This window comes from Cynocephalus volans, chromosome 10, assembly GCF_027409185.1.
Source record: "Cynocephalus volans isolate mCynVol1 chromosome 10, mCynVol1.pri, whole genome shotgun sequence".
Lineage (NCBI taxonomy): Eukaryota > Metazoa > Chordata > Mammalia > Dermoptera > Cynocephalidae > Cynocephalus > Cynocephalus volans.
Window position 1 is genome coordinate 112,769,444 of NC_084469.1, and position 26,478 is coordinate 112,795,921.

Below are 26,478 nucleotides of genomic sequence, written 5' to 3' on the forward strand. Positions count from 1 at the left end.
GTGTGCATGCGTGTGTATATATACATGCGGGTCCTCCATTGCTTCCTCAGGGAGCACCTGGCTGCCCCTGGGTCAGGCTCTCTGTGCAGGTGGACTCCGAGCCCTGCCCTGGGGTACTCAGCCTCTGGGAGCCAGGGCAGTAGAGGGCATGGCGCTGGGGCCCCCCTCTGGTCATGGAGAGTCAGACCTCAGGTCTGCGCTGGTCCTGGGGGGCCTCGAGGACTGAGAAGCTTTGCTCTCAGCCTCTCTGGGCCAGACATCTGTGCCTGAGATACTGCCAACTTTGTGGCTCAGGGAAGGCAGGTTCCAGGCGACGCTGGGCTCAGCTGTGGAATGACAGCTCAGGTCCCACATGCAGAAAGTGCTGGTGAGGCCATGCTCGGAGGGAAGACAAAGGGTTCACCAAGAGGGTCTCAGCATAAACATGGGTGGCCACACCCACATGGGCCTGGGCGAGTTTCTGACTACCAGGAACCTCAGTGCGCGTTGTACCCAGGCAGGGCTGGCATGGGGTCAGACTCGAAGGCCCATGGGCCCAGCTGCTACAGGGTCAGTGGTGCTGAAAGCCACCGTGGGTCCCCCAGTTCCTGCCCCTGATCTTGGTGTTGCCTTTCTGGCCCACCCAGAAGCCAGGAGGGATGAGGAGATCCCGGTGGGGGTGACGTGGGGTGGCAGCCCACTCCCAGGCACCGGTTCCTGACTCTAACCTGGGGTGATGGGTGGGGCTGCTGGGTGGGGGGCCAGGGTGCAGGTGTGGGGGGAGAGAAGCTTCTGGAGTCTCTAGTTGGCCGCTGAGTGCATGTCAGGGGCACGTACATGCAGATGTGAGGTGGCCTCTGCACGCTCTCGCTCGACCATGCTGGTGGCTCCAGAGCTGGGGGGAACCCAGGGGACATGGACAGATGTGGCAGTGGAGCAGGTGGGGGTCAGAAGGAGGTGACCAAGAGGAGGGGAGGGTTAGCTGAGCTGGGGGGCCCCAGGGGGCGAGACAGGGTCAAGGGTCAATGCCAAACATCTGCAGGGCCTTTCACGGACTGTGAGGACTTTGGACTTTGTATGACATGTGCGGTGGACACTGCAGGAGCTGCTCCCGTGCTGATGTGACTGGCTGAGAGCTGCACCTGGAGATGTGGGAAAGCCACAACTGCCCTTTTCAAGGCTGGGGCTGCAAGGCTGATTCTGGGTGGTCTATAAACAGGCGCCTCAGGACAGATGGGCTCCAGCTAGGAGTCTCCCAGGGCAGCCATGGAATGCTGCATGAGCCTGGGGACGCCAAGGCTCTGAGTGAAGCGTGCACACACGTGTGCTTGTGTGTACACGCAGGAGATGGGCAGACAGCACAGGACAGACATTTGCTTTCTCCTGCAGGGTCTTTATTTCTGCTCTTTTCTTGGGTGACACCTTTGATACACTCCTGGGACCTGCCCTAGAGAGAGCCTGGCAGCCTCAGGGCACCTGGGGAACAAGAAGTGCCTTGGCCACGTCCTTGTTGTGCCACGTGTGAGGTCAGTAATTGCTAGTGGCACGAGGACTGGGCAGAGGGGACTGGGGAGCGACTGGGGCCACCTGGAGCTTCAACAAGCAGCCTGGAGCCTGGGGGCTTCCCACAGTGACTTCGTCTCAAACCACTGCTTCTTGATTCTGTCTAACCTGTTTCGGGGGTTCTAGTTTAAAGGATGCAGGGCCCCTGCAGGTGCTCGGTGTGAAGGGGACGTTCTCGAGAGCTGGATGGCTGATGGCGCCCGTGGTCACATGGGGTAGAACTGCCTGAGAAGGTCCTTCTTGTTGACCTTGCCCATCTGGTTCCGCGGGATCTCCTCCACCAGCAGGAGCTCCGAGGGCACAGCATAAGGGGCCAGCACGCCTCTGCAGGGACAAGCACAGCCTGAGAACCTGGGGGACAGGGGATACCCCGATGCTGCCTGGCTGCAGGAACTCAGGTCCAGATGGGCACCCGGTGATGTGGACAGGTGCCCCAGGACCCTGCAGCCTAGCCAGGTGCCTCGGCCATCGTGGGCTGGGCAAACATACTGAGTGGCCACACCCTGCCTCTGCCCTAGGAGCTGGGAAGTGGCTGACCCAAGACATGGCCAGTGTCCTGTGACCACTCGCACATGGAGAGCCATGGCACAGACAGGCCTTTGTAGATGAGGTCAGGCCTGCCCAGAGTAACCCCAGGACAGCAGGTGAGGGGCTGAGGCACCTGCACACAGGGCCAGGCCTCCCCAGACCTCACCCTGCGGCCCATTGCCCTGCAGAACTGCAAGCCTGAAAGAAGCATCTGGAAGGGGCTGACAAGGCTGGTGGGCAGCTGGGGGATGGATTGTTCTGCATGGGGGTGTTCAGAGACCTCGCAGTCCCCTAAGGCCAACACCCTCATGCACAGCCCCCCAGCCTTGCTGCCAAAACTCGGCATCTCCATCCTGTGGTGTTTGGTGCCACGTCCATGCTCTGGGTCCTCTCTACGCCCCACTGTATGTGCAGCCTGGCCACGTGCGGCCTGCCCAGGCAGCTGCCCACATTCCCACGCTGTGCCCTGCAGTGCTGAGTGCTGGGACCAAGGAGGGGATACGAGGAACCTGCTGGTGATGGAGGTGTGTCTGGGCATGTGGCCAGGGACAAGCAGACAGTCATAAAAGACATGCGAGGATGACAGCAACTCAGTCGCAGACAATGGGAGCGGAAGAGGCAGCTCTCTCCTGACGTGTGAAGACAAACCTCCACCTGGACTCTCTCCAGAGAAAGTGTTGCTCACAAGCAGGGCGATTGGAGGCTTTCTCAGACACACAAAAGCTGAAGGACTCCATCCGCAGCAGAGCTGCGCTGAGAAGCCAGGAGGATGCCTGCGGGCAGGAGTGCAGACCCAGCATGGAGACACACGATCACCGTCCTTGCCGTTAGTTCCCCTTAAAGGATGACCAACTGTCCGCACAAAACGTGCACAGGGCATGCAAGGCTGACAACAACCATGGCATGGCCCCGCACATCAACAGGAAGGGAGTGGACACCGCTGCATACACACGAGAGTGACGTTGCCTGAGGACAGACCGACAAGTCACAGTGCACGTTGTGAACCCTCAAGAGACCTGAAGTATTGCGAGGGACGTGGGATGGAAGTCTGTGGAACCTGCACTTCGGGGCACAGTGGCATCTGGGAAGGACCTTCGAGGGTCTGCGCAAGGGACACTGGGCCTTCTGAGCTGCCCTGGAGGGCCCCAATATCTCAGTTTAGCCAGGTGACATAACATGAAGGTGAAGCGAATCCACACAGAAGACAGAGCTGCTCAGTCCCTAGCCACTTCCCTGTCCTCTCCTCAGAGCAGGGATCGTCAGGCACAGAGTTAGATGTGACTTTAAAGCAAACGCCCGTGGCTCATCGTGGTCTGATCAGATGTCAACTCCCCGTGCAAGCCTCTGGATTCCTGGATCCTTCCCAGTGTGGGGGCCCCACGTGGCCCACCTCAGCTTGGCCATCTAGGGGGATGAAAGGGTGAGTGGGTCATCCAAGTCCCCAGACCCTAAAAATGTGGTGCCATCACCCCAGCTCCAAGGCCAGTGAGAGAGCTGTCTTTGCCCTTTGCTGCCTGACGAGGGTCGTGGAGGTAAGTCCCCAGGCTACAGGAGGGGGCAGATGACAGCAGAGCAGACACTGTGCAGAATGTGACACACTTCCAAAATGACAACAAAAGGGGAAAAAGCCTTTTAAAAAAGGAAAAAATCCCAAATGGCAGTCAACACAATGTAGAAAGAAACAGCACCACAGAGAGCCAAAATCTGAAGAACTGGAGAGTGGCTCCTCTTCCCCACGTGCGGGTGACAGGCATGGAAGGGTTGGGGCAGGCCCTCGTCTGAGGCTCCTGACACCTGCCACACTCCACACCTGGCCCATCCTCCCAGTCAGGAGCACGCTGCCTGGTCCGTGCAATGACTTGTGCCAACCTGGGCCGTGTCCTCTGCCAGTAAGATGCAATAAGAGCAAGTGGAGCCACATCTGAAGTGAAGGAGGCAGAGGGACAGAGAGTGCTGGGTGGAGCAACAGGCTGCTGGGACCCGGCCTCTTCCCCCATGTTCCCTGCCACCTCTGCCTCCTCCACACTGGCCTGTCATTGTCCCCAAGGGGGGCAGGTTATGGCATCGGTGGCTTCATGGCTGACTCCAGCCAGGCCCGCTCCCGGCCTTCCCTGCGGCAGTGCCCACCTGATGTGGGGCATGCTGGCTCCTAGGGGTGATGGTCACCCTGCAGAGGCTGCCACTGAAAGTCATGTCACAAACTTTACTCAGGTGGGGAGTGTCACAGTTACTATGTGGTGGAAAAAAACCCAGTGGGTTTCAGAAGATAAAGAAACTATGATTTTGTTCTTGAGAAAAAGTGTCACATGCTGCATGGAAAGAGGCCAAGGGGGGGCGTCACCCACGGGCTGCCCCACGCTCGGGCACTTCCACAGGCAAGTTCAGGTGAGTGTGCAGCCACACAACTCTGCTGCAAGGGCCCAGCACAGTCACAGTCCATGCCCCACGTCTCCTGACTGGAGGCGACCAGCTTCAACCACGTCAGTGGCACCTCTGTGCTGCCAAGTTTCTAAATAACATGGTCAGTGCTTTCCATTTCTTCCCCACTTCAGACACTACCTTTGAACTCCCTGCTCCCCCACTCCCTCCTCCCACCCCCTTCCTGTGGCTGTGCACCCGTGTTCACACTGTCACAACTACACAATGCCACTCACGGCTAGTTCACACACAGCACCGGGCGCCACTGCCGGGATGCAGCACACGGCCCCTGCTGCAGCTGACGGCAGTGGCTGTGCCTGGTTTCTAAGCATGCCCGCGGCAGCAAGGCGCCCCACAGGGCCTGTGCCCTTCCCACGGTGCGGGCTGCATGGCGTGGTACCCACACTGCCTCAGACCTTCCATCCTGCAGTCTGGGACGTGCTTGGTGTCGGTTCTTTGGTAACTCTTGATTTTTCCCAGTCTCCTTCTGGAAATGCTGTTAGGTAGGCATTAGATCTCCCGGATTGATGCTCTCTCTCCTGTTATCCATCTTCTTGCCCTTTTGCTGTACTTTCTGGAATATTTGACTTTTTTTCTTCCAATCTTTCTATTAAATGTATTTCGGCATATATATATCTAGAAAATTACGCAGACTATATACACTTACAAGCAGGTGTAATTAGCATCCAGAAATTAAGTGTGCAGAGTGATAAGGGGTGTATGCATGAACTCTTAAAGTTCTGTTGAAGTGACGACCCCCAACTACCCCGCGGCCAGATGGAGAAACAGACTGTCCCAGAAGTCCCTGGCCCACGCCGTCACCACCAGCCCCACACGTAACCATCACCTTGACTTTGAAAAGCACAGATGCGCTCCGCCCGTGTCTGAATGGGGCTGGAGAGAAGTGTTTTTTATGGACTCTTTTAACAGATTCAGGAGGCTATTCTTCTAGTTTGCTGAGAGTTGTTATAAATGGTTATTGAAATCTGCACATACTTTTTCTGTATCTACTGAAATGATTATATGATTTTTCTTTATTTTGTAAATATGGTGAATTACATTGACTGATTTTTGGATGTTTAAACTAAACTTGTATTCTGGCTTAAATACCACTTGATCGTAATCTCTTGTCTTTCCTGTGAATTAACAGTATTTAACATGCCAGCACTTTAGTTAAGGATTGCGCATCTTCCCATAAGGACACTGGTCTGCAGTTTCCTCATCTGGTTTTGATATCAGGGTAGTGCTGATCCCATCAAATGACTTAGGAAGTGTTCTACTCTATTTTATTGAAGACTTTGTGTGTTTGGTTTTATTTTTTCCTTAAACGTTTGTAGAATTTATCAGTGAAGCCTTTTGAGCCTGGTATTTGCTTTATGGTAAAGTTTAAATTGAGAATTCAATTTATTTAATAGATATAGAACCATTCGGTTTTTCTGGGTTTTTTTGTATGTGTGTCAGTTTTTGGTAATTTGTGTCTTCCAAGGAACGCACCCGCTTCCCTGGACCACTGCTTCACTGGACGAAGCAGCTTGCGATGCTGCTGTGTCGTAGGTTAGTGATGGAGTCGGTTGTGACTCGTGCCTTCATTCCTGATATTTACAATTGTGTTTTCTCTCCTCCTTCCTCAATCCCCTCTCAACCTGAAAACTCATCACCTTCAGTTTGGGGAAACCTGACCATTTCTTTGTTCTCTTTCTGGAACTCCTGTCAGTCAGCTGGACCTTTTGGACAAAGCCTCTAACTTGCCTTCTCTCTCCCTCCTTCCTTGTTGGCAGGTCCTGAACCTGACCCGGGTGCAGAGGGTAGCACTCAGGCCAGGGGTGAGGGTGTGGGTCACCCCCTAGCAAGCAGCCTGGACAATTGAGGCGCTGCCCCGGATTGAAGGGTGTAGACAGCCGTGAAGGTGTAGGTGGTAAGATGTAGCTTCATGACTTGAGACTCATGCAGTAGTGGTCTCTCCTGAATGTGTGACAGCCAGGACCCTGCAGGCGCCATCTGGGGTCGGGGGGGACCCACGCTAAGGAGCAGGTGGGGCTGGGAGTTACAAATTGGGACCCCCATCAGGGCTCACCTGCCCCTCCCCAGGTGCAGGGACAGCCTCCCTGGGCCCTGCCCTCAGCCCCAGATCCCCCCATGCCCAGAGGATGACCTGTGGCCAATGAAAGATGTACTGTGGAGGCCTGGCTCTACTGAATGGCTGATCATCACCCTGCCCAGTCCTGCTCTCCCAGGCATGTTGCCCCAGCGCTCTGCACACAGCTCCCAGCTCAGGGTCTGCTCACACCCACCGTCACAGGCCCATGCGATCAATATGGGCCCTGCCGACGCTAGGCCAGGAGCCCGCCCTGACCTTCAGAGAGAGGTGGGAAGAGGAGGGGGCAGGAAAACCCAGCGCCCCAGGTGGTACAGGACTTGAACTCCTGCAGACGTGGACCCTGAAACTCCCTAGCACAACTCTCAGTACAGAATACCTATTTTCTTCTTTTCAACAAAGTAATTGTTTAATCAGTGCAGCCACTAGCCAGCTAGACTCTTCCCCACTTCTGTTAAGCTGTGGTGCTCCAACTGCAGTTCTGCCAATCCAGGGGAATCTGTTATTGCCCACCTGTGCTGTCCCAGATGAAACAAGGATTTCTACTGCTGGTGAAATCATGTTGGATGAGCCAAAAATATCTTTAGCTCTAAGGAGGAGGAGGCAAGTCAGGTGGAGGCAGGGAAGGTGTGGGTAGAGAGGAAATAGAAGGAGAGAATTTCTCAGATTTAAAAAGAATTTGGGGATGTTACTATTTGCCATAGGTAAAGCTAAAAGATTCCTCTCAGAGTTCATCATGGCTCTCTCTGATGGTCCTATCGGATCCCCTCTGTGGCCTTGACAAGGACATGGCTCAGGCTCAGTCCTGGGATGACCACCAGCTTTGCTGGCTTAGGGGGAGGGTCTGTGGATCCCCGGGGTGCAGAGACAGGTGGGAGACAGGCCCTGAAGAAGGTTTTGGGTGAGGTGAAGGTAACAGCAAGAAACCAAGATGAAAAGAGACAGGGAGGAAAGAGAGGAGAGGGGAAAGTGCAGGGTCTCCGTGGCACCTACCGCAGGGTGAGGCGCCAGGGGAGCCCTCAAGGCAGGATGGGGAAGCAGCTGCTGGGGCGGCAAGGCCCTCCCCCAGTGCCTGTCCTGTGCCGGCGCAACCACGTGCTTGGGCAGCAGGTGGAGAAGCAGCCATGGTCTGTTGGAGAGGAAGGGCCCACGGCTGCTCTGGCCAGCCTCATATGGCCAGGCAGCACCAATTCTGAACCTCACCTCTGGACTAGCACTTCCCGAGAGGGCCCATCCTGACGATCTTCTAGGATTTCTCCTGAAATAGGGACAGAACTTTTTGCGTGTCCCACGACACGAGCTTCTGACACATCAGAATGCTGCCTTCAAATCAGGTCTGAGGGCGGAGACGCTTCCTGTCTCCAGACCCACACTGGGGGGTGGGCAGGACAGCAGCGACCTTCAAGACCCACACTGCTGACCCTCCCCAGCTCCTCACCTCCAACCCCCCTGACAACAGGACATCCTCATCTCTGTCCCCCACAGACTCAGGATATCCTCACTCCCATCACCTACAGACCACAGGACGTTCTCATACCTGTCCCCCCAGACCACAAGACATCCTCATCTCCATCACCTATGGACCACAGGACGTCCTCACCCTTGTCTCCAGGACCACAGGACCTCCTCACCCTCGTCACCTATGGACCACAGGACGTTCTCACCCCTGTCCCCTCAGACCACAGGACATCCTCGTCTCCATCACCTACGGACCATAGGATGTCCTCATCCCCGTCCCCATGGAACCACAGGTTAGCCTCATTCCTGTCCCCCAGACCACAGGATCTCACCCTTGTCACCCACAGATCACAGGACAGCCTCACCCCCATCACCTACAGACCACAGGATGTCCTCACCAGTCCCCACCCCTCCTGGACCACAGGACGTCCTTACCCCCATCCCACCTGGAACCAGAAGGCAGCCTCACTCTTGTCCCCGCCGACCACAGAACAGCCTCAACCCCGTCCCCTTGGACCCCATTAGTGCCCCATGCCTGCCCCTGCCCTGCCCTACCTGGCCCACTCTTTGAGCTCCCTGTGGGTTAGTGAGAATCCTTCTCGAAGGGTCACCACTGCAGTGACCCGCTGGCCCCAGGTCATATCTGGAACTCCAATCACAGCCACATCTGAGGACAGAGGACAGAGGACAGGTTGGGGCACTTGGGAATGCAGATGACCACTGCAGGCTGAAGGGCACTGGGAGAGTGCAGGAAGTACCGTCGGTGTCTAATCAGCCTGTGCAGAGCTGGCAGGTCCTGCAGGGGTGGGGGGGCAGGCTCCCTGCGGTGTGTCTCAGGGCTGGCGGGGGGAAGGGGCTGCACGTCTGTAGGTGCTTAGCCTTCCACCCACGTGGCTCTACGTCTGTTCAGCTGCCTGGACATGCCACCTCCATCTGACCATGGGGCAGGGCCTGCGCCACATTCCTGCAAATGGATTACGTAGGCTGTGTGTGCCCCTGGTCAGGCCTGGAAGCCCGGGCAGGGTCAGCAGGTTACAAGTTCCACCAGAGCCTGGAATGTGGTGGCTGTGTGTGAGGCAGAAATGAATTTCAGGGGACCTCTACAGCAGGTAGGAAAGGACCGCCTATCCCCAAGCATCTAAGACTCAGTCAAATACAGAGAAAGCAGCTCCGTCTCTGGACAGGGACTCATGTCCTTGGGCACTCACCCGCAATGCTGGGGTGGGCCAGCAGGTGCCGTTCCACCTCCAGGGCACTGACTTTGTAGCCTCCACTCTTAATGATGTCCAACGACGTCCGGCCACGGATCCAGTACCCACCATCCTTAAATACGGCAGTGTCCCCTGAAGAAACACATGACAGCCCCGCCCCAGAGCATCTGGTCACTGAAAGGGAAGTCTTGGGTTCCTGGTGGTCACTGCAAGAGGCCATGGTGGGGTCGTGTGCACACACAGGGGTCCCTCACCCCTGGCCCCCATGCCCCTTCCTGTGGGGCCCCTGCTTCGTCCACACATGTCCCCTTCCCCATTTCAGCCTGTGTGCCCGGAGGGACAATTGGCACCCACTCTCCACCCCCTACCAGGATCAAGTCAGCGGTGGGCCCAGAACCCACCAGGACTGAAGATACCATGAGCCTTGCTGGGGCCCTGCGGTTCCATGAACATCCCCTATTCATAAGCTGGCTTAGGTCACATTTCTGCAGAGCAATCAATAACTACCAGCTATCGGCAAGTATATGGCACAATATTTGTGCAGAAGCACGAAGACTGATGGCTTTGACCCTAGCTCAGGTGGGCTGCACCAGGGTGGCGCCAGGCCCTCTGCTCGTCCAGGGTGGCACTGGGCCCTCTGCTCGTGCCACTGCCTGCGAGGAGCAGCCCCAACACAGCCCTGCAACACAGGGCAGGGGCTGGCCCTTGTGTAGCCAGGGATCAGGGAGGCGACGGTCGCTGCTACTGCAAGGAGCCCTCCCACTGCTTACATGAGGCCCTGAAAAGGTTCCAGCCAAATCCTGAGTAAAAGCACAACTGAATCAGACACCTTCTGATCTCCTGCTGTGGGGTAGAGTCCTGTCAGGGCCATCCTGTGGGGAGGGGGGCTCCGAGGCTGCAGGTGTATGGAGTGGCTGGCAACAGACAATGAAAGGCCCCTCTTAGTCCTTGGCCCCAGGGTCCCCTCCAGTGCTGGCCTTCTTGTCCCTGTCCTGCCCCCCGTGGTCCTAGACAGCTGGCTGCGGCTGCCCGCACTCTTCCTCATAAGGCAAAGCCACGGCTTCCACATGCTTCTCCACACAGCTGCCGGGAGCCCCCCAGCTGAGAATCAAACTTGGATCAGTTCTTTCTCAAGCAGCTCATTATGTTCAACAAAAATACCCACAGCCACCGAGAGAGGGAGGAGATCGGGAGACCCAGCTAGGGACTCGGGCGTGTGCACATGTGTGAGTACATGTGTACATGTGAGTGCATGTGTTTGCCAGAGAGTGTCTGTAGTGAGTGTGGACGCCCACCCCACCCTTCAAGCACCATGTGGAGTCCACACATGTCAGCTTCCCTGCTCCCTGCAGGTTCTTAGCTGGGATAGGTCACAAATGTTCCTTTACATGTCATGCCACCTGACACGGGAAGGTGCCATCCCGCTCTCCAGTCTATTAAGCAGGGTGGATGTTGTGCTGGGATGGGCTTTGGGGCCTATTTATGGTGCGGAGCGAAGAGGAGGCATCAGGAGCACGGGAGCCTGCGCAGGTGGGAGGCAGAAGAGCCAAGCGGGGTGGGCTTGTCGTGGTCCTGGCACGGCCAGACTGGGCAGGCACTGATGTGAGCTGTGGGCACTGGGGAGGATGCAGCCTGTCCTGAGTCCGGTGGGGCCCTTTGTGGCCCCTCCTCCATCCGCACTGTGCAGCTCTGACCCCAGCTGTGTCCCCTCTGGACTGGATGGCCTCATGGTCTCCCAATGGCTTACCTTTAATGTGCCAAATTGCCCAGCCAGGCCTCTCCTGCCCCACAGCTGTCACGGCTGCTCACGGACCAAAGTGGGGCCATGCCTGGCGTGGCTTTCTGACCCTGTGCCCTGCTGGCCTCCACTAGCCCAGAAACCCAGCACAGCCAGGACCCTGCCCTGGGCTTGCCTCCCATCGTGGCCCTGCTGGGACACTGGCACTGCCCATGTCCACGGCACCCTCCTCCAGCTGCTCAACACCTGACTCTCCCGGATTGGGCTGTGTTCAGCACACGGCATGACCCGGGTGAACACCCTCAGGATAAGGATAAGACCGCGCACAAGACCCAGGCCTATGCGCAGAGCTGGAAATGTGGAAGGAGCAGCTCAGGAAAATGCAGGGAGAGTACCAGGAACCTCCCGGTGTGTTATCTGCAACTTCCTGTGAATCTATCATTTTTCTTTAAGAAGTTTTAAAACTCTGCTCTGTGGTTTATTGATACATTTCCTTCGCCAGCCTCCAGGAGCGCTGACCCTTCCCAAGTGGGTTTAATGGCATGAGAACACCTGCAATGGGTTATAATCACACAATTTTCCAAAGAAAGAATCTGTATTAACCAAATTTATGACTATGATAAACAAGCACTGCAAACTAACATGGGAAATTGCCTGTTGGGATGCTAATTAGATTTTGCTGTTTATTCACTGGCAGGTCTCAGGTGTCAGAGCTCCACCCATAGTGAGGCTACCTCCTGTCTCTCTGCAGGTGTGGTGTGTCTCTGTAGGTGTGGCCTGGGAGGACTGGGGTTGAGATCTCCCAGGAGTAGTGGAAGGTTAGCATCTGGCCCTCTTCCCTGGTTCCCACCTGTTTCAGGCATGGTCAGGCCCTGGGACCCGGCATGGGCCCTGTTCACGGGCTTCTCCCCACCTGGGCATGGCCAGCTCTGCCTCCAGAGCTGGCTGGGAAAGGACTGCTGGGAGCAGCTCTTGGAGTTGTCCGCTCCTTCAGCCACAGGACCCTGCTGCTATCTTCTCAGTGAAGCCCCCACACAGCCTCCCCAACCTGGCAACTGCATGTGTGTCATGCCTGGGGTCTCCACTTAGCCATGTGGAGGGCAGAATTGCAGGTGCCAGCAGCCAGCAACGTGTCACTCTCAGGACACCAGGTTTCTGAGTCTAGAGAAAGTGGCAGTGGCCATGAGAAACAGGCTGAGTCTAGGACCCTACGACAGCAGGAGGCTGAACAATCACAGTGGGACAAAGACCTGTCTTTCTACGATAGTCAGCCTGGCCCACGCCGTCTAGGGCAGGGTTGGAGGCAGCGGGTGGGGGTTGCCCTGTGCCCAGAGTGCATGCTTGGCCTGCAGGGGGCCCTCGGTGGACGTGGGTGGTTGTGGCATTTTTTCTGCCCTGGGATGGCCAGAAGACAGAGTGCCAGCTCTCAACCTGACCAAGGCCCCGCAGCTCCTGCCGCTGGAGCCCTCATCCTGCAGGCTGCCTTGGACTCCTTTCCAGGTGTAGAGGAGAAGGTAAGCTGCCCACCAGACCCTGCGGCTCCTGACTGAACTTCCTCGTGAAGCCAAGAGATCTCTGCCGGGAGCCCCCAGTTCCTCACAGGCACCAGGTTCCTTCCTGTTGCAAACATGTGGTCCCTCTGTCCTGATGCCCGCCCTGCCTTTCCCAGGCTGGCACCTTCTCAGGGTGGCCCCAGATGCCACAGTCAAAAAGGGCCATTTCCCCTCCCATCCCTGAGCTTGTCCTCCAGAGTGCGACATGACCAGAGCGTGATATGATTTGTGCTCCTCAAAGGCCAATGCCCTCCTGCTCCCGCACCTGCCCGGTACCTGGCACAGACGGTGCCTCTCACTACATCCCTGCTGACAGGGACAGTGGGTAGTTCCATCTTTCCAGGCTCCATCCCCATCCTCGAGGGCCCAGAGATATCGAGGCCAAGCTTTACACGGTGTCCCCAGAGTGGCAACGGGCTGCACGTGTCAGGGAGGAGGCCTGCCAACAACATGGCCTGGGCTCTAGTGCTATCCAGGAGGGAGCTCAAGAGACACAAGTTATCATCTTGAGATGCACAAACGAGTTAAGTAACTCTTACTCTTTATAACGACGTAACTTTTACTCTTTATAACGACGTATTTATCAAAATACATCGATTCTGCAGTCAGAGCCTCTTGCCAGGGAGCTATGTATCTCCTCCACTGGATGCCACATTAAGGGAGTTTTGTTCTGACAGATACAATGTTGCAATCAATAAAACCTGAGCATGTGGATCTAGGCACTGCTTTCAAATCCTCTGCTATCTCAGGTCTCTGCCCTTAACTGTAATTGAAAATAAATCTCCCTGATACTCAGATTCTAGCATTCTGGATGTATGGGTGGACGGAGGTGACAGGCAGCCTCCCTGAGGGAGGTCTTGCCCCTGCCCGTCCACGGTCCTCAGGCCAAGCACTCCTGGCCAGGAGGGTCCTGAGCTGTTGATCTGGAGCAACTGTAGACGCCCCTGCAAACCCATCCAGGTTCTGCAAAGTTGGGGGAGGTGAGTCAGGAAACCAGGTGGGGGAGACCCAGACCTGGCCCGTCCAGCACTTTTTCTCCCAAATGGATCTTAAAGTGGCAATAGAATGTGTCTTAAACTAGGGCTCCTGGTCCTTGAGGAAACTCTCAGGGAACACAAGACCATTGGCCCTGAGACCCCCAAGCCATCTTACAGACGGGGGGGCTGAAGCCGGGCGCCTCTCCACAGGCAGGGGGCTCAGGGGAGGGTCACCCATCCAGAATGGGCAGTGGTGGTAACTGTCCCATAGGATCAAGAAAGAGGTGGGTGCCTGCAGTGGAGACACATCTGAGAACCATTCCTGGTGAGAAAAATGCCAAAGGAGACACTAGAAGGGGCAGGAAATGAAAGCGGGACGGAGACAACTTCACAGGAGTGTAAACTTCATGTCTGAAAACCACGGGGACAGAGGTGGACGACACACATCCAGGTTCTCTTGCTCTTGAAACAAAATCAACAGTAACATTCTTTTCAAAGGCACAAAGTCTGAAATAAGAAAATAGGAGAGAAGGTTATGTTTAAAAAATCAGAAGCTAGAAATGACAATGAACAAGTGGCCAAGAACTACACAGGCCCAAAAAAGGTGTCCCTGCATGGCGTGGAGAGGCAGGGGGAGCTCATTCACACATGGCTCCATCAGAGGCCTGGGGGCAGGTGAGGTGGGGAACTGTAGGACAGGAGGGACTGAAGGTCTCTGAGGGGCAGGTGGAGCCCAGGCTGCTCTGGCATGGCCTGGCATTGTCCACTTGCCAAGCAGGAGTGGAGGCTTTTCTTGGATGGACAGAGGGTTTGGGGTGGCCAGGTGTACACGGCCTGTGGACCCCGGAGTCTCCTCACCTTGACCCTGGATGCTGGCTGGGCCTCCCCTGCAGGCCAGGGACCTAAGAGTGATCTTGAGGGAAGACAGAGTCCAGGGGAGGGCCTGAGACCAGACACAGGCCCCTGACCAGCACTGACAAGGCCGCCCTTCAGCCAGAGCTGCCAGGCTGGGTACCTCTGATTCTAGCATTCTGGATGTTTGCAGGGACATGATGTCACACAATGTTTAAAAAATTATTCTGATAGTACGAAATAACTCTAAGCAATTAAAAAAACCAAAAAAACAAAAAACCCAAAACTATGAAAATGTCAACAGAATGATTGGAAGTGGAGGTAGTCTCCCAGAAAACAGCAAAAAGACCTAAGATGTAGTGGTTAGGAAGAAAAGATGAAAAAGTAGAACAGAGATTCACACTGAATGTTCAAACCTGAAATGACAGAAATACTAGAAAAGAAAGAACAGGGATACACACGGGAGAGAGTCAACAGAACACTCCCCAGAGCCACAGGACATGACTTCCAGTCCAGGAAGAGAACCGATGCACCAGGGGGGCGGGGGGGGGGGTGTTGGTCAAACCACAGGACTCTGGGACAGAGAGACGATCTCACACGCCTGAGAGAGAAGGTCCTGGCACACCAGGAATCAGCTGACTGCAGGCACCGGCAATTCTGGAAGCCAGAAAATCATAAAGAAATGATTTCCAATCCAGAACTCTGTATCTAGCTAAACCACTGATGGGAGTGAGGGCAGAATGAAGACACAGTCAGATGTGTGGGTCCTCAAAGGTATACCCTGCAAGGAAGCATGGGGGACAAGGATGGAAGAGTGAAGGGGGCCAGATCAGTGACTGGCACCAGGAGACCTTCCTGACCTGGGGAAAACAAGAAAAGGGAAGATGCCACAGTGTCCATATGGTGTGGCTCTGGAAGGTGAGTCCCTGGTCTCAGCAGTACAGATGCTGCAGTGAACCGGGCTGGGGTGAAGATGTTACACCTCGGGGGCCACAGGGCCTAGTCTTCCCAAGTAGGGGGTCAATAGATGACAGCAAAGCAGGGAAGTATGGAGGTGGCAATGTCAGCGTGTCACCTGGGATATTGACATTGACATCTAACAAACAGCTAACAAGTCCCAAGAAGCAGAGGTGGGGGCTGCTGGTTCCTGTTCCCAAACTGGGAAACCACTTGAGTCTTTAAGCCATGGATACATAACTTTGATAAAAACCCAAAAACTTAAAAACACTTGCCCTCTGCCCAGAGAGTGGTCATGTATTTTCTAGAAAGCCCAGGCTAAGGTACAGTCCATCCAAGCTAGGACACAACAGGGACGGCTGCAGGCGCCTGCAGCCGGCGAGAAGCAGAGATGAGAAACATGTTCATTTCTATTTACTTACAATCACATTGCATACAAGATTTAAGAGAAGCCATGGGAAAACTACAGAATTAAAAATTTCAACAAGATTTCTGGCTATCATATTGATTAAAAAATCAATAGCTCTCCAATACACCAGTAATAACCATTAGAGAACATAATAGGAAAAAACCCATTCAGAATGGCGAACTGAACTGCATAGCAGTACTCAGTACTAAATCTAACCAATCACGTGTGAACCCTTGTGGGGAGACTGGCATGCAAACAGAGAATTGGGCCTTGTGTGCAGATGCGCTGCAGACTGGATTCTGTCTGCTTCCTTGCCTGGCTGATGGTGGCCAGTGGTGGACACAGGGTTGGGGGGTGGACAGTGTCTTCCTCAGGCAGGGCAGCCCCCCCAGGCTGAATTCTGGCCTCCTCTGTGTCCCAAGTCCCCATGGAGACCTGCATTCATGGATGACACAACCCGTTTGGAGCAGGATTCTGACACCCAGGACTCCTGCCCCCCTCCCTATCTCCTCACAGGTGCTATGGCATCTCTGCTGGGCACCCTTGCTCTTCCGGTGGGTGCGCTAGAGCAAACCCACTCACCACGCATGTTTACTGGAGATGGGTGGAGGCAAAGTCTAGCCCCCCAGCTGGTGTCTCGTGCTGACAGCTGGCCCATAACCTCCATTCAGAGCTGGTCCACCTCCAGCAGTATTCCACAGATCTTGACAACCTCGTCCTACAACTCACGTGGAGGAGCATGAGGGCAAAGGTCGACAGGCCACATCTGGAAACACCTTACACTGCTGCATGTCAATGACGTGTCACAGCCATGGCCATTAGGAAGGTCTGGGACCAGCCTAGCATAGATGACAGGGCAGAGGGAGCAGCAGAGGCCCTGAGTGCTGGCCCATGTGCAAAGGCAGCCTGACCCGCATGGTGGGGTGGCTGCTGGGGACGTAGTGTTTGCATGTCGCTGTGCCATGTCACACACGATTATGTTCCAGGTGGATCAAAGGCTTCTCTTTGTAAGAGAAAACCTGACAAATTTCAGAAAACATAAGAGGAGATGTTTATGACCACTGGGCAGCAAAGGATCTTTAAGTAAGTTAAGTACAGACATAAGAAGGAGACGACTGATACATGTGACTATGGCACAAAAGGAACCATAAGCAAAGGGAGTTGTGAGCGCAGCTGGGGTACGATGTCTGTGCACAGGCCAGGATGGACCAACCGTGCTGCAGAGGGAGCAGGAGGCTGCGGGCAGGGGGTGCATCCTACAGGTGAGTGTTGAGCTGCCGCTGCTCAGCATGGGCCCAGCAGGCAGCCAGGCACCTGCTGGACAGTTAGTGCTGCCCCCCTCAGGAGGGATGGGGAGGGGAGGCTGGCGTGGACCAGATGGAGGAGGCAGGGGCGGGAGCCAGACACTCTTCATCCTGCCATTGTTATCCCTTGGCAGGTTGGACCCTCTCCCCGGAGGTTGGCATGAGCCAGAACAGTCGGGGGGAGAGGGTCCCACTGGGATGCCTGTGTCCCTCCCTTTCCCCTGCAGAGATGCCCAATATCCTGTGCAGCTAGGAACAGGCACAAGATATAGATTTTGCCAATGAGACAGAGGCAGGGGCAACTGCGGGGCTTCTAGACAGCACCTGCTTTCTTGATGCAGGACATAACCACAGGTATGACCCAGCCTCCCCCCTTTCCCTGCCTTAAATGTGATATTGGGTCTGGGGGCTCAGCAGCCACCTAATTAACACAGGTAGAGGCTGTGGGAACAGCCACGGGGATGGGACTGTGGCACTGCCAGTACCTGCCCGGCCCCTGGAGTGCCCACCATGGCCCCCACAGTGATCCTGGGCTGCAGACAGAGTAACACTGGCAGCCGCAGTGACTGTCCATCTAGGTTTCTACTCCTTGAGGCCGATGAATCCCAACTCAATCGCAAGGCCCCTTTAACCTTTGTCACTGCTGAGATGCAAACACGAATGTGCCCCTGAGCCCAGGACGGTCTAGAGTTCAGGACGCCCAGGGTCACATGCTGTAGTCCTGGGGCTACATTCAAGCCCAGGCCCAAGGGCCCTGGAGTCCTGGCTGGGCCCTGGGCACAGTGCGCCTTCGGTGCTGCCCCTGGGTGCGCAGTTGAGGAGCAGGGCTGTGAGCGCAGCCAGGGAAGGAGGCCAGTGCCTTTCAGCACACCCAGCTAGCAGACGGACAGCCTCAGACAGGCAGGGCCAATGCTCGGCCTCGGGGACAGGGCCACCTGGGCTCGGCTTCCATGCTCTCTCCCTGAGCAGGACTTCTCAATTTGGCAGGCTCTTCTGCCTCCACTGCCTCCTTTCTCTTCCTCACCACGAGATCCTGGTGATGCTCATCATCTGGTTTCCTCTGCTGGCTGGTTTCTAAGACCCCACCCCCCCTACTGTGGGGATGCGGACCCTGTCTGATAACCCCTCTCCTGACCCCTGGCTGCCATCAGACCAGACCCCAGAAGGGGATGCTGTTTGCTCATGCCACCCGCCCAGCAGAGGTTGGACCATGGGGTTCAACTAAAGTCCTGAGGCTGCTCAGCTCTTAGAATCACCTGTCTACTTACTTGCTTGGGTCCAAAGCTCTTAAAATCACCAGTCTACCTGCCCGGGCCCAAGGCTCCTAGATTCACCTGTCTACCTGCCTGGGCAGCAAACAAGCCTGTATATGGTGAACAAGTCCAAGTGGAAGAGAGTCTGCAAAAGTCATTTTGGCTGTCAGAGGAGATGCTTGAGGGAGACCGTTGATGCTTCCCAGAGTGGATGCAGAGACCCCTGGGGACCTTGAAAGGAGCTCCTTTCACCTTTTTGTAGCAGAAATGGGCTGGGGGCAAGGAGGCAGTGCATGCAGGGTGGAGGGGGTGGGAGTGCTGGCATCTAAGTGGGTGACCTCCCCTCTCATTGAGGCCCAGAGGAGGCCACTGGGGAGGTGCTAGTCGGACTTAGCCCTCCCAAGCAAGCGCTCACTGGCAGCAGCTCCCCAGCTTATGCCAGAATCCACATGGTAGGAGGGGCTGGCCAGGGAAAGGGTTAAGTTTAATTTATCCTGATTTCTATTTAATATCATGCTCTCCCTGTAGGAGCCAGCAGCTGTGAGCTGATCGCATGCTCTCATTATGCAGTCTGTAGCACTAATGGCCTGTGACAAAGACGTGCAGCTTCTAGGCCTTGCCCCTGAGAGCCAATTAAACACACATACTCCCTTCCTGTTTGCAGCACATTACAATAAAATTAAACTGAATTTCAAAATCATTTTCTCCTAAAGACATCTCTTTACAATAATTAATGCATGCTATTCCTCTTCAACTGAAATGCTCATCAGGAACGGCGACTAAAAACGCTTTAACACTGCCTGCCCCGCAGCCCACACTGCTGTGCCTGGCACCTCGGCAAGCCTGCCATTGGCAAAACCCATAGGGTTTTGGTTCCATGTTTTTAAAGAAAACAAAATCTGCAGCTTTTTATCTGAATTAAAAAAAAAAGAAGATGGTCACAAAGCAAGTCAGGTTTCCAAATCCAGACAATCTAGAGGGCTGTTGAGGAACATACTAGAAGCAAGATCAGCTCAGAAGTGTGCTTCTGAGATACTGCACGTGAGGGACAATTAACAATAAAGAGAGGTTTGTTTTCACCAGATCATTTACGTTAATGGGGATGTTAAAAAAGGGTATGCCAGGCAGGCGTGTGTTGACTTGCTAACTGCATCCATCACAGAGAGACGGGTGTCACTTGAGCTCCAGGACGCAGCACCCAGCCCACTGCCGACACCCAGCCTATGGAGGTGCCTGGCCCTCTGCTGATGCCTAGTCCTCTGCTGGCGCCTGGCCTGCAGAGATGCCTGGCCCATGGAGGTGCCCTGCAGCTCCTGGGTGCTGGCCTCTGTTCTGGGGGCTCACAGGACATCCACTCTGCAGACCTCCAGAATGCCCACCACACTGCCCAGAGTGGGGTGATCTGGGTGCTGGAGAGCGAGTCCGTGGTGCTTCCTTGTCGCCTTCCCTCCTGCCCATGGGACGGGATGCTCCTGACCATAGCCGCTAGGAGGAGAGGAATGAGAGACAGGGCCACGGAGGGCTCTGGGCCCAGAGAGGACGAGTGACAGCCACGACCAGTGGTGGGGAGGCAGAAGGAGCCGCTGGATGCCCCTCACCTCAAGGCCCCACCTGATTGGGGCCCACAAGTTTCCGGGCGGCTGTGGGGTCTCCACCAGGCAGCCTGCTCTGTCATTCTGTGACCTCAGCCTGCAATGGCAGCAGATTCCCAGGCTGCAGGCTGGACATACGACTGTGCCCACCCACAGATCCACAGTGACCAGCTGCTAAGACTGCACACGTCCTTGTGAGGCTTTGCCTCACAGCAGCAGACACTTCAAGGGCCATGGGGCTTCCAGGATAAGAGCCAGGTTGTAGCAAGGCCACAGTCACCCCATCTTCTTTCCTAACACCCCTCTCAGATATGCAGGAACCACCAGGGTGCCCCCCACGCTGCCTCCTGCTCAGCTCTGCTCCCTGCGAAGATGTATGCAGTGAGCACATTTCTGCCTACGGCCAGTGTGTTCTGACATGTGAAAACAGGTCTTTCTCTGGAAAATATTACCTCAAGATTATTATAAAATAATGCATGTTCAGCATAAAAATTTTAGAAATATAGGTAGGCAAAAAGAAAAAGAACCACCACCCAGAAGTGCACCATCTGGATGTCAGGAACTGGCATTCTGGAGTGTGTCCCTCCAGATCAGAACACGCACCAGTGACTGGACATGGCTGCACAACTAAACATTCCCATTGTCACCATGTCATCTGGCAGAGTAAGGATCCTGGGACCCCGCTAGCTCCTCACACAGGAGGTGGGGGACAAGTGGGCAGGTAGCTGCTTGAGCAGGTTTTGGGCATGTGTCTCAGAAGAAAAAGGTGAGGTGGCAGATGGGGGGCCACCAGTGCATTCCAGGGCTGTCACCGTCTTCCCTGACCACTGACAGGATGCCTGGCTGACAGGCTCCTGCTGCCCCAAGGCCTGCTCCACCACAGAGAGCAGACTAGCTTGTGGAATAATGTGACCTCATGACCACACCAAAATCGTATCATACCAAGAGGATTTTTGACCTTGTTGGGGAGGGAGGGTGGGCAGGAGCGGGTGAGAGTGCCTGCGTGTGAGTGCAGTGGTGTGCGGGAGGGGAAGGAGTAGTGGGACTATTTTAGTAGAAGGAACAGCATAGGAGCCTCGTCACGAGGCCTGAGGGCTCCTGGTCCCTCCGAGGCATAAGCCTAAGGAGCCTTCTCCTAGAGGCCAGTGGGAGGCTGGCACTCAGTGAGCACAGTGTGGAACAGAGGCCCCTACTTCACCCTCTATGTCTGTGGTGAAGGGTCCTCAGAACACCCAGGCTGGCTGGCGAGTCCCGCTCCTGCCCTGGCCCTTCAGGGTCCCCTCCATTCCTGCAGAGCTGGGTCCTACCTGTTTTAAACCAGCCATCCAAAGTGAAAGCGTTTTTAGTTTCTTCTGGTTTATCCCAATATTCTCGAAACACAGAGGATCCCCTGACCAGCAGCTCCCCCTCCTTCTCTTCGAACCCTGGGGTCACCTGTACAAGGTGGGAGAGAAATGTGTGGTCAGAGCTGGTCACACAGCTCTCAGCATCAGGGTCTCCACCTGCACTCCTGTGCTCCCCATGTGGGAGCTCTTTGCAGGCTGCTCCCTGCCCATCCTGAGGGCCATACGCTTTCTGAAACTAGACGTTGCTGGAAGCATTTGAGAAGTGCAGCTCTTAGTGGGAAGAACCCAGTTGTGCAGTAACAAGCCCTCCTCCAGGGTCCTGGCACCACCCCTGGGTGCCCTGGGCTGGGAGCTGCACATCACCTTGTTAATCCCAAAACAGCCACATAACGCAGGGCTTCCGCTCTGTCCTCTAGACTCAGAAAAGTTGTTGGCTCAGGTCTCAGAGCCCAGGGCCTGGGTGGGATTTGAGCCCTCTGTCCATTTCTAAAAGCTGTTCCCAAAACATCTTCAGGGTGTTTCTCAGACACACTAAGGAACATGGGAGTGGCAGCTGCCCAGGCCCTTGCCATCATGCCTGGAGCAGCTCAGAGTTGGCAGCAGCCTTTGTAGGGCCTTCCAAATCAATCCTTTCACTTGGAGCAACCAACTGAAAGAAGGAGGGCTCCATGATGAGGAAATAGGCTCAAGAGAGTTCACGGGTGACCAGAACAAACTCCCAGGAGTGTACATGGTCACAGGAAGCAGGGAATGTCAGCAATTCCCTACTGTGGCCATGGGGAGTGGCGAGAGTGAGGCTGGCCTTCATGCAACACCAGGAGCAGAAACCGTGAGCAGATGATAAGGTCCCGTGAAGACACAGCTGAGCCCCCTGCTCACAGATATGGGAGGAAGGAGAGAAGAGCAGACAAGGAGCCTGGGCTGCAGGTGCACTCCTCTGGGGAGAGTCGCTTGCTCTGTGACTGCTTCCCCTGTTGAGCTGTACGAATGATTCACTGTGAACCAGGAGAGCAAATGACAGTCCATTAGACCTCAGGCTCATCAACCACCATTTAGAATGTACTCTTTTTTGGAGGAAGAATCTTTCCTCTCCTGTTTTTAAAACAGGGACTTTTTGAAACAGGCTATAAAACGGTACAGCTCATTTACATGATGCTGGGAAAGAGAGTTGAAACCCTCTGGGGCCAACGCAGCACATGGAGGGCGATGGCCTTGCTCCATGGCAGCCTCCCAGGAGGGGGCGAGGCCACCTGCAGGGAGATAAAACACCTCCTGCAGACACAAGCAGCTGGGCTTCACACTCAGCAACCTGCCTGACTCCTGCCCTCTTGCCATCTTGGAGGAGGTGTATGTTCATGTTTTCAAACTAAACCACAGATTTTATGTGAACGTCACTGATTTTTCCACTGCTGTCCTTTATCTGTCCACTGCTAGGGTCAGACTGTCTACTGGGCACACACCTGTGGGACAGGTACAGATAGCAGGGCAAAGGCTTTAAAAATGAACTGACATTAAAATCAATCCCAGAGAAGGCAGGTAGGAACTTGCAGATTTAAGCCAATGGGTCACAGTAAAACAAAAATATCAACATTTTTTATAGGATGTAAACAAGACCCAGAGTCTCATAATCTTTTTTTTTTTTTTTAAAGACGACCGGTAAGGGGATCTTAACCCTTGACTTGGTGTTGTCAGTACCATGCTCACCCAGTGAGCTAGCCAGCCATCCCTATATGAGATCCAAACCCATGGCCTTAGTGTTATCAGCACCGCACTCTCCCAAGTGAGCCACAGGCCGGCCCCATAACATAATATTTTAAATGTCCAGGATACAATACAAAATTACTCGGCATATGGAGAACCAGGAAAATACCAACTCTTATGGAAAAAGTACTTGACAGTACTGAGATGACACAGTTGTTGGAATTACCTGACAAAGACTTCAAGTCATACATTATAAAAACACTCCGAAAAGTAAGAGCAAACACTCTGGAAATAAATGGAAATATAGAAGTTTCAGTACAGAAATGAAAGATAGAAAGCAGAACCAAAGGGAAATTTTAGAACTGAAAAATACAACAACAGAAATAAGAAAAAGTCACTAAATGGGCTCAATAGCACAATGGATCACAAAGAAAAGAACCTGAAAACTTAAGACACAGCAACAGAAATTACCCAATCTGAACAACATGATTCGAAAGATAAGCAGAGCCTCAGGATCCTGCAGGCTAGTACCCAAAGGGCTAATATTTATGTTACTGTATTAACAGAAGAAGAGGAAGAAAGAGTTAGGTGCAGAAAGATATTCAATAAAATTTGGCTGAAACCCCCAAATTTGGTGAAAACATGAACCTATAGATTCAAGAATCTCACAGAACCCCAAACAGAACAAACCTAAAGAAGTATAGGCCCAGATACATCAGGATCCCATCACTGAAAACTAACAATAAAGAAAAAATGTTGGCCACAGCCTGAAAAGAGCAGTGTATTACTTAGAAAGGAACAATGATTCAGATGACTACTGATTTCTCATCAGAAACAATGAAGGCCAGGGCTGGCCTGTGGCTCACTTGGGAGAGTGTGGTGCTGACAACACCAAGGCCACAGGTTCAGATCCCTATATAGGGATGGTTCATTAGCTCACTTGGGAGAGCAGGGTGCTGACAACACCAAGTCAAGGGTTAAGGTCCCCTTACTGGTCATCTTAAAAAAAAAAAAAAAAAAAGAAACAATGAAGGCCAAAAAGAAGTGGAATAATGTTTTTAAAGCACTGAAATAAAATAACTGTCAACTGAGAATAGCAAATCTAGTAAAAATATCCTTCAGGAATGAAGATAAAATAAAGACATCCTTAGATGAAGAAAAACAAAACTTGTGAGCAGATCTGATCTATAAAAAATTACTAAAGAATGTCCTTCAGGCAGAAAGGAAAAAATACCAGAAGGAGACATGAAACATCAGAATGGTAAATATCTTGGTGAATAAAATATCCTTTCCTTTTGAATTCCCTAAAATATTTTTGACCATTGAAAGCAGAAATTACAACTGTTTGATGGTACAATGTATATGACTGCAAAATAAAAGGGACAGGGCAAAGTGACCTAGATGGTGGTAGGGGTTCTATATCCTTCTGGAAGTGTTAAAATGTTGATTCTAAGTAAATTGTGAAAAATGAAGTATGTATTTTGTAGTGCCTGAAACTACTAAAAAAAGTCCCTACAAATATATATATAGTTAAAAAACTCAGTGGACAAGTTAAAATGGAATACTAAAAAATAACTCCAAAGAAGGCTGTAAGTGGAAAGCCTAGCAATGAAAAACCAATGGAAAAACAGTAAACAAGTAATAAAATGGTAGGATTAAATTCAAGCACAACAATAAGTATATTAAATGTAAATAATCTAAACATACCAATTAAATGACAGAGCTTGTCAGACTAGATTGAAAAAACATACATGATCCAGCTATATACTGTCTATAGGAAACTCACCTCAATACAATTATATAGGTAGATTAGAAGCAAATGGGTAGAACAATATTTACCATGGAAATGCCAATCAAAATGAATTAAAATGGCTGAAATAAATCAGACAAAATAAATTTAAGAGTAAAGAGCACTATCAGCAGCATTACACGTTGATAAAAGGGTTAATTTCCCAAGAAGACATAACAATAATAAAAGTATGTGTATCAAGCAACAGACTCAAAATGTAACACACCTTAATAAATTTTTAAAAATTGAAATAATACCAAGTATGTTTTCTGACTGTAATGGAATTAAACTAGAAATCAATAACAGAAAGATAACAGAAAAATCCCCAAACACTTGGAAAACAGACAACATACTTCTAAATAATCCATGAGTCAAGGAGAAAATCTTAAAAGAAATTTAAGTCAAGGAGAAAATCTTAAAAGAAATTTAAGGATATCAAAATTTGGGGAATGTAGCTACAGCAATGATTAGAGGTAAATTTGTGTAATTAAATGCATATATTAGTAAAGAGGAAAGGTCTCAAATCAATAATCTAAAGTCTCACCTTAAGAAATCAGAAAAAGAAAAAAATAAGCTAAAAGCAAGCAGAAGAAAACAATAAAGAACAGAAATCAGTGAAATTGAAGTGAAAAATAGAGAAAAATCCACAAATCCAAAAACTAATTCTTTGAAAAAAGATCAATAAAACAGATAAACCTCTAAGCAAGAATAACAAAGAAAAAAGAAACAGAAGAGGACAGGAGGAGCATCACTTCAGACTCTGTAGACATGGAAAGGCTAACAAGGGAATACCATGAAAACCTCCGTGCACATTAATTCAACAACTTAGATTAAATGGGCCCATTCATAAAAAACTATATCTACCAAACTCACCCAAGATGCAATAGAGGACCCAGATAGTCCTATAACCACTAAAGAAACTGAATTCATAGTTAAAATTCTATCATTCAAAAAAGAAACCCCCAGGACCAGGTGGTTTCACTGGTAAATTCTACTAAACACTTGAAGAAGAAATGACACCATTCCATACAATCTCTTCCAGAAAAAAGAAAAGGAGGGAACACTTTCCAACTCATTTTATGATGCCAGCTTTACCTTGATACCCAAATCAGACAAAGAATGTATAAAAACATGAAACTACAGAATCAAATCCCTCATGAACATAGGTGCAAAAATTCTCAACAAAGTGTTAGCAAATGAAATCCAGCACTACATAAAAAGAACCATGACCAAGTGGGGTTTGTTCTGGGATGTAAGGCTCATTGGATGCTAGAAAATCAATCAGTGTGATCCACAATATTAACAGCCTAATGAAGGAAAACCAATTGATACAGAAAAAGCATTTAAAAATATTCAACATCCATTCATGACAAAAACTCTCAGCATATCATAAATAGAATGGACTCTACAAAAGCCTATAGCATCATACTCGATGAAAGACTAAATATTTTCCCCTTAAGATCAGAAATAAGACAATGACATTCACTCTCACTGCTCTTATTCAACATTGTACTGGAAATCCTAGTCACAGTGCTAAGGCAAGAAAAAGAAATTAAAAAAATACAGATTGGAAAGGAAAAAATAAAACTGTCCCTACTTTCAGAAAACACGATTGTATATGTAGAAATTCCAAAGGAATCTACAAAAAAAACCCCTCCCAAAACTAAATAAGTCAATTTAGCATGGTTACTAAAGGATATGAAGCCAGCACACAAAAATTAATTGTATTTCTATATACTAGCAATGAACAATTGG

General features: G+C 52.3%; 1 protein-coding gene across 8 annotated transcripts in view; it reads right to left on the reverse strand.

Annotated features, from left to right (window-relative positions):
* Positions 1 to 1,360: 1,360 nt before the first annotated feature.
* Positions 1,361 to 26,478, reverse strand: part of ACSF3 (acyl-CoA synthetase family member 3) — a 61,607-nt gene continuing 36,489 nt past the window's right edge. For 3 of the 8 annotated variants that reach the window (XM_063109461.1, XM_063109455.1, XM_063109454.1), the window contains 4 exons: positions 21,195 to 21,321; positions 9,250 to 9,384; positions 8,597 to 8,708; positions 1,663 to 1,866 (listed from right to left, as the gene is read on the reverse strand). In XM_063109461.1, the coding sequence (XP_062965531.1) occupies positions 1,749 to 1,866; positions 8,597 to 8,708; positions 9,250 to 9,384; positions 21,195 to 21,321 (492 nt within the window). In that variant the 3' untranslated portion in view covers positions 1,663 to 1,748. Of the gene's footprint in view, positions 1,867 to 8,596; positions 8,709 to 8,805; positions 9,006 to 9,249; positions 9,385 to 12,804; positions 14,028 to 21,194; positions 21,322 to 26,478 lie in introns of those variants that run through there. The other 5 variants (XM_063109456.1, XM_063109460.1, XM_063109459.1 and 2 more) reach the window with 5 other exon arrangements.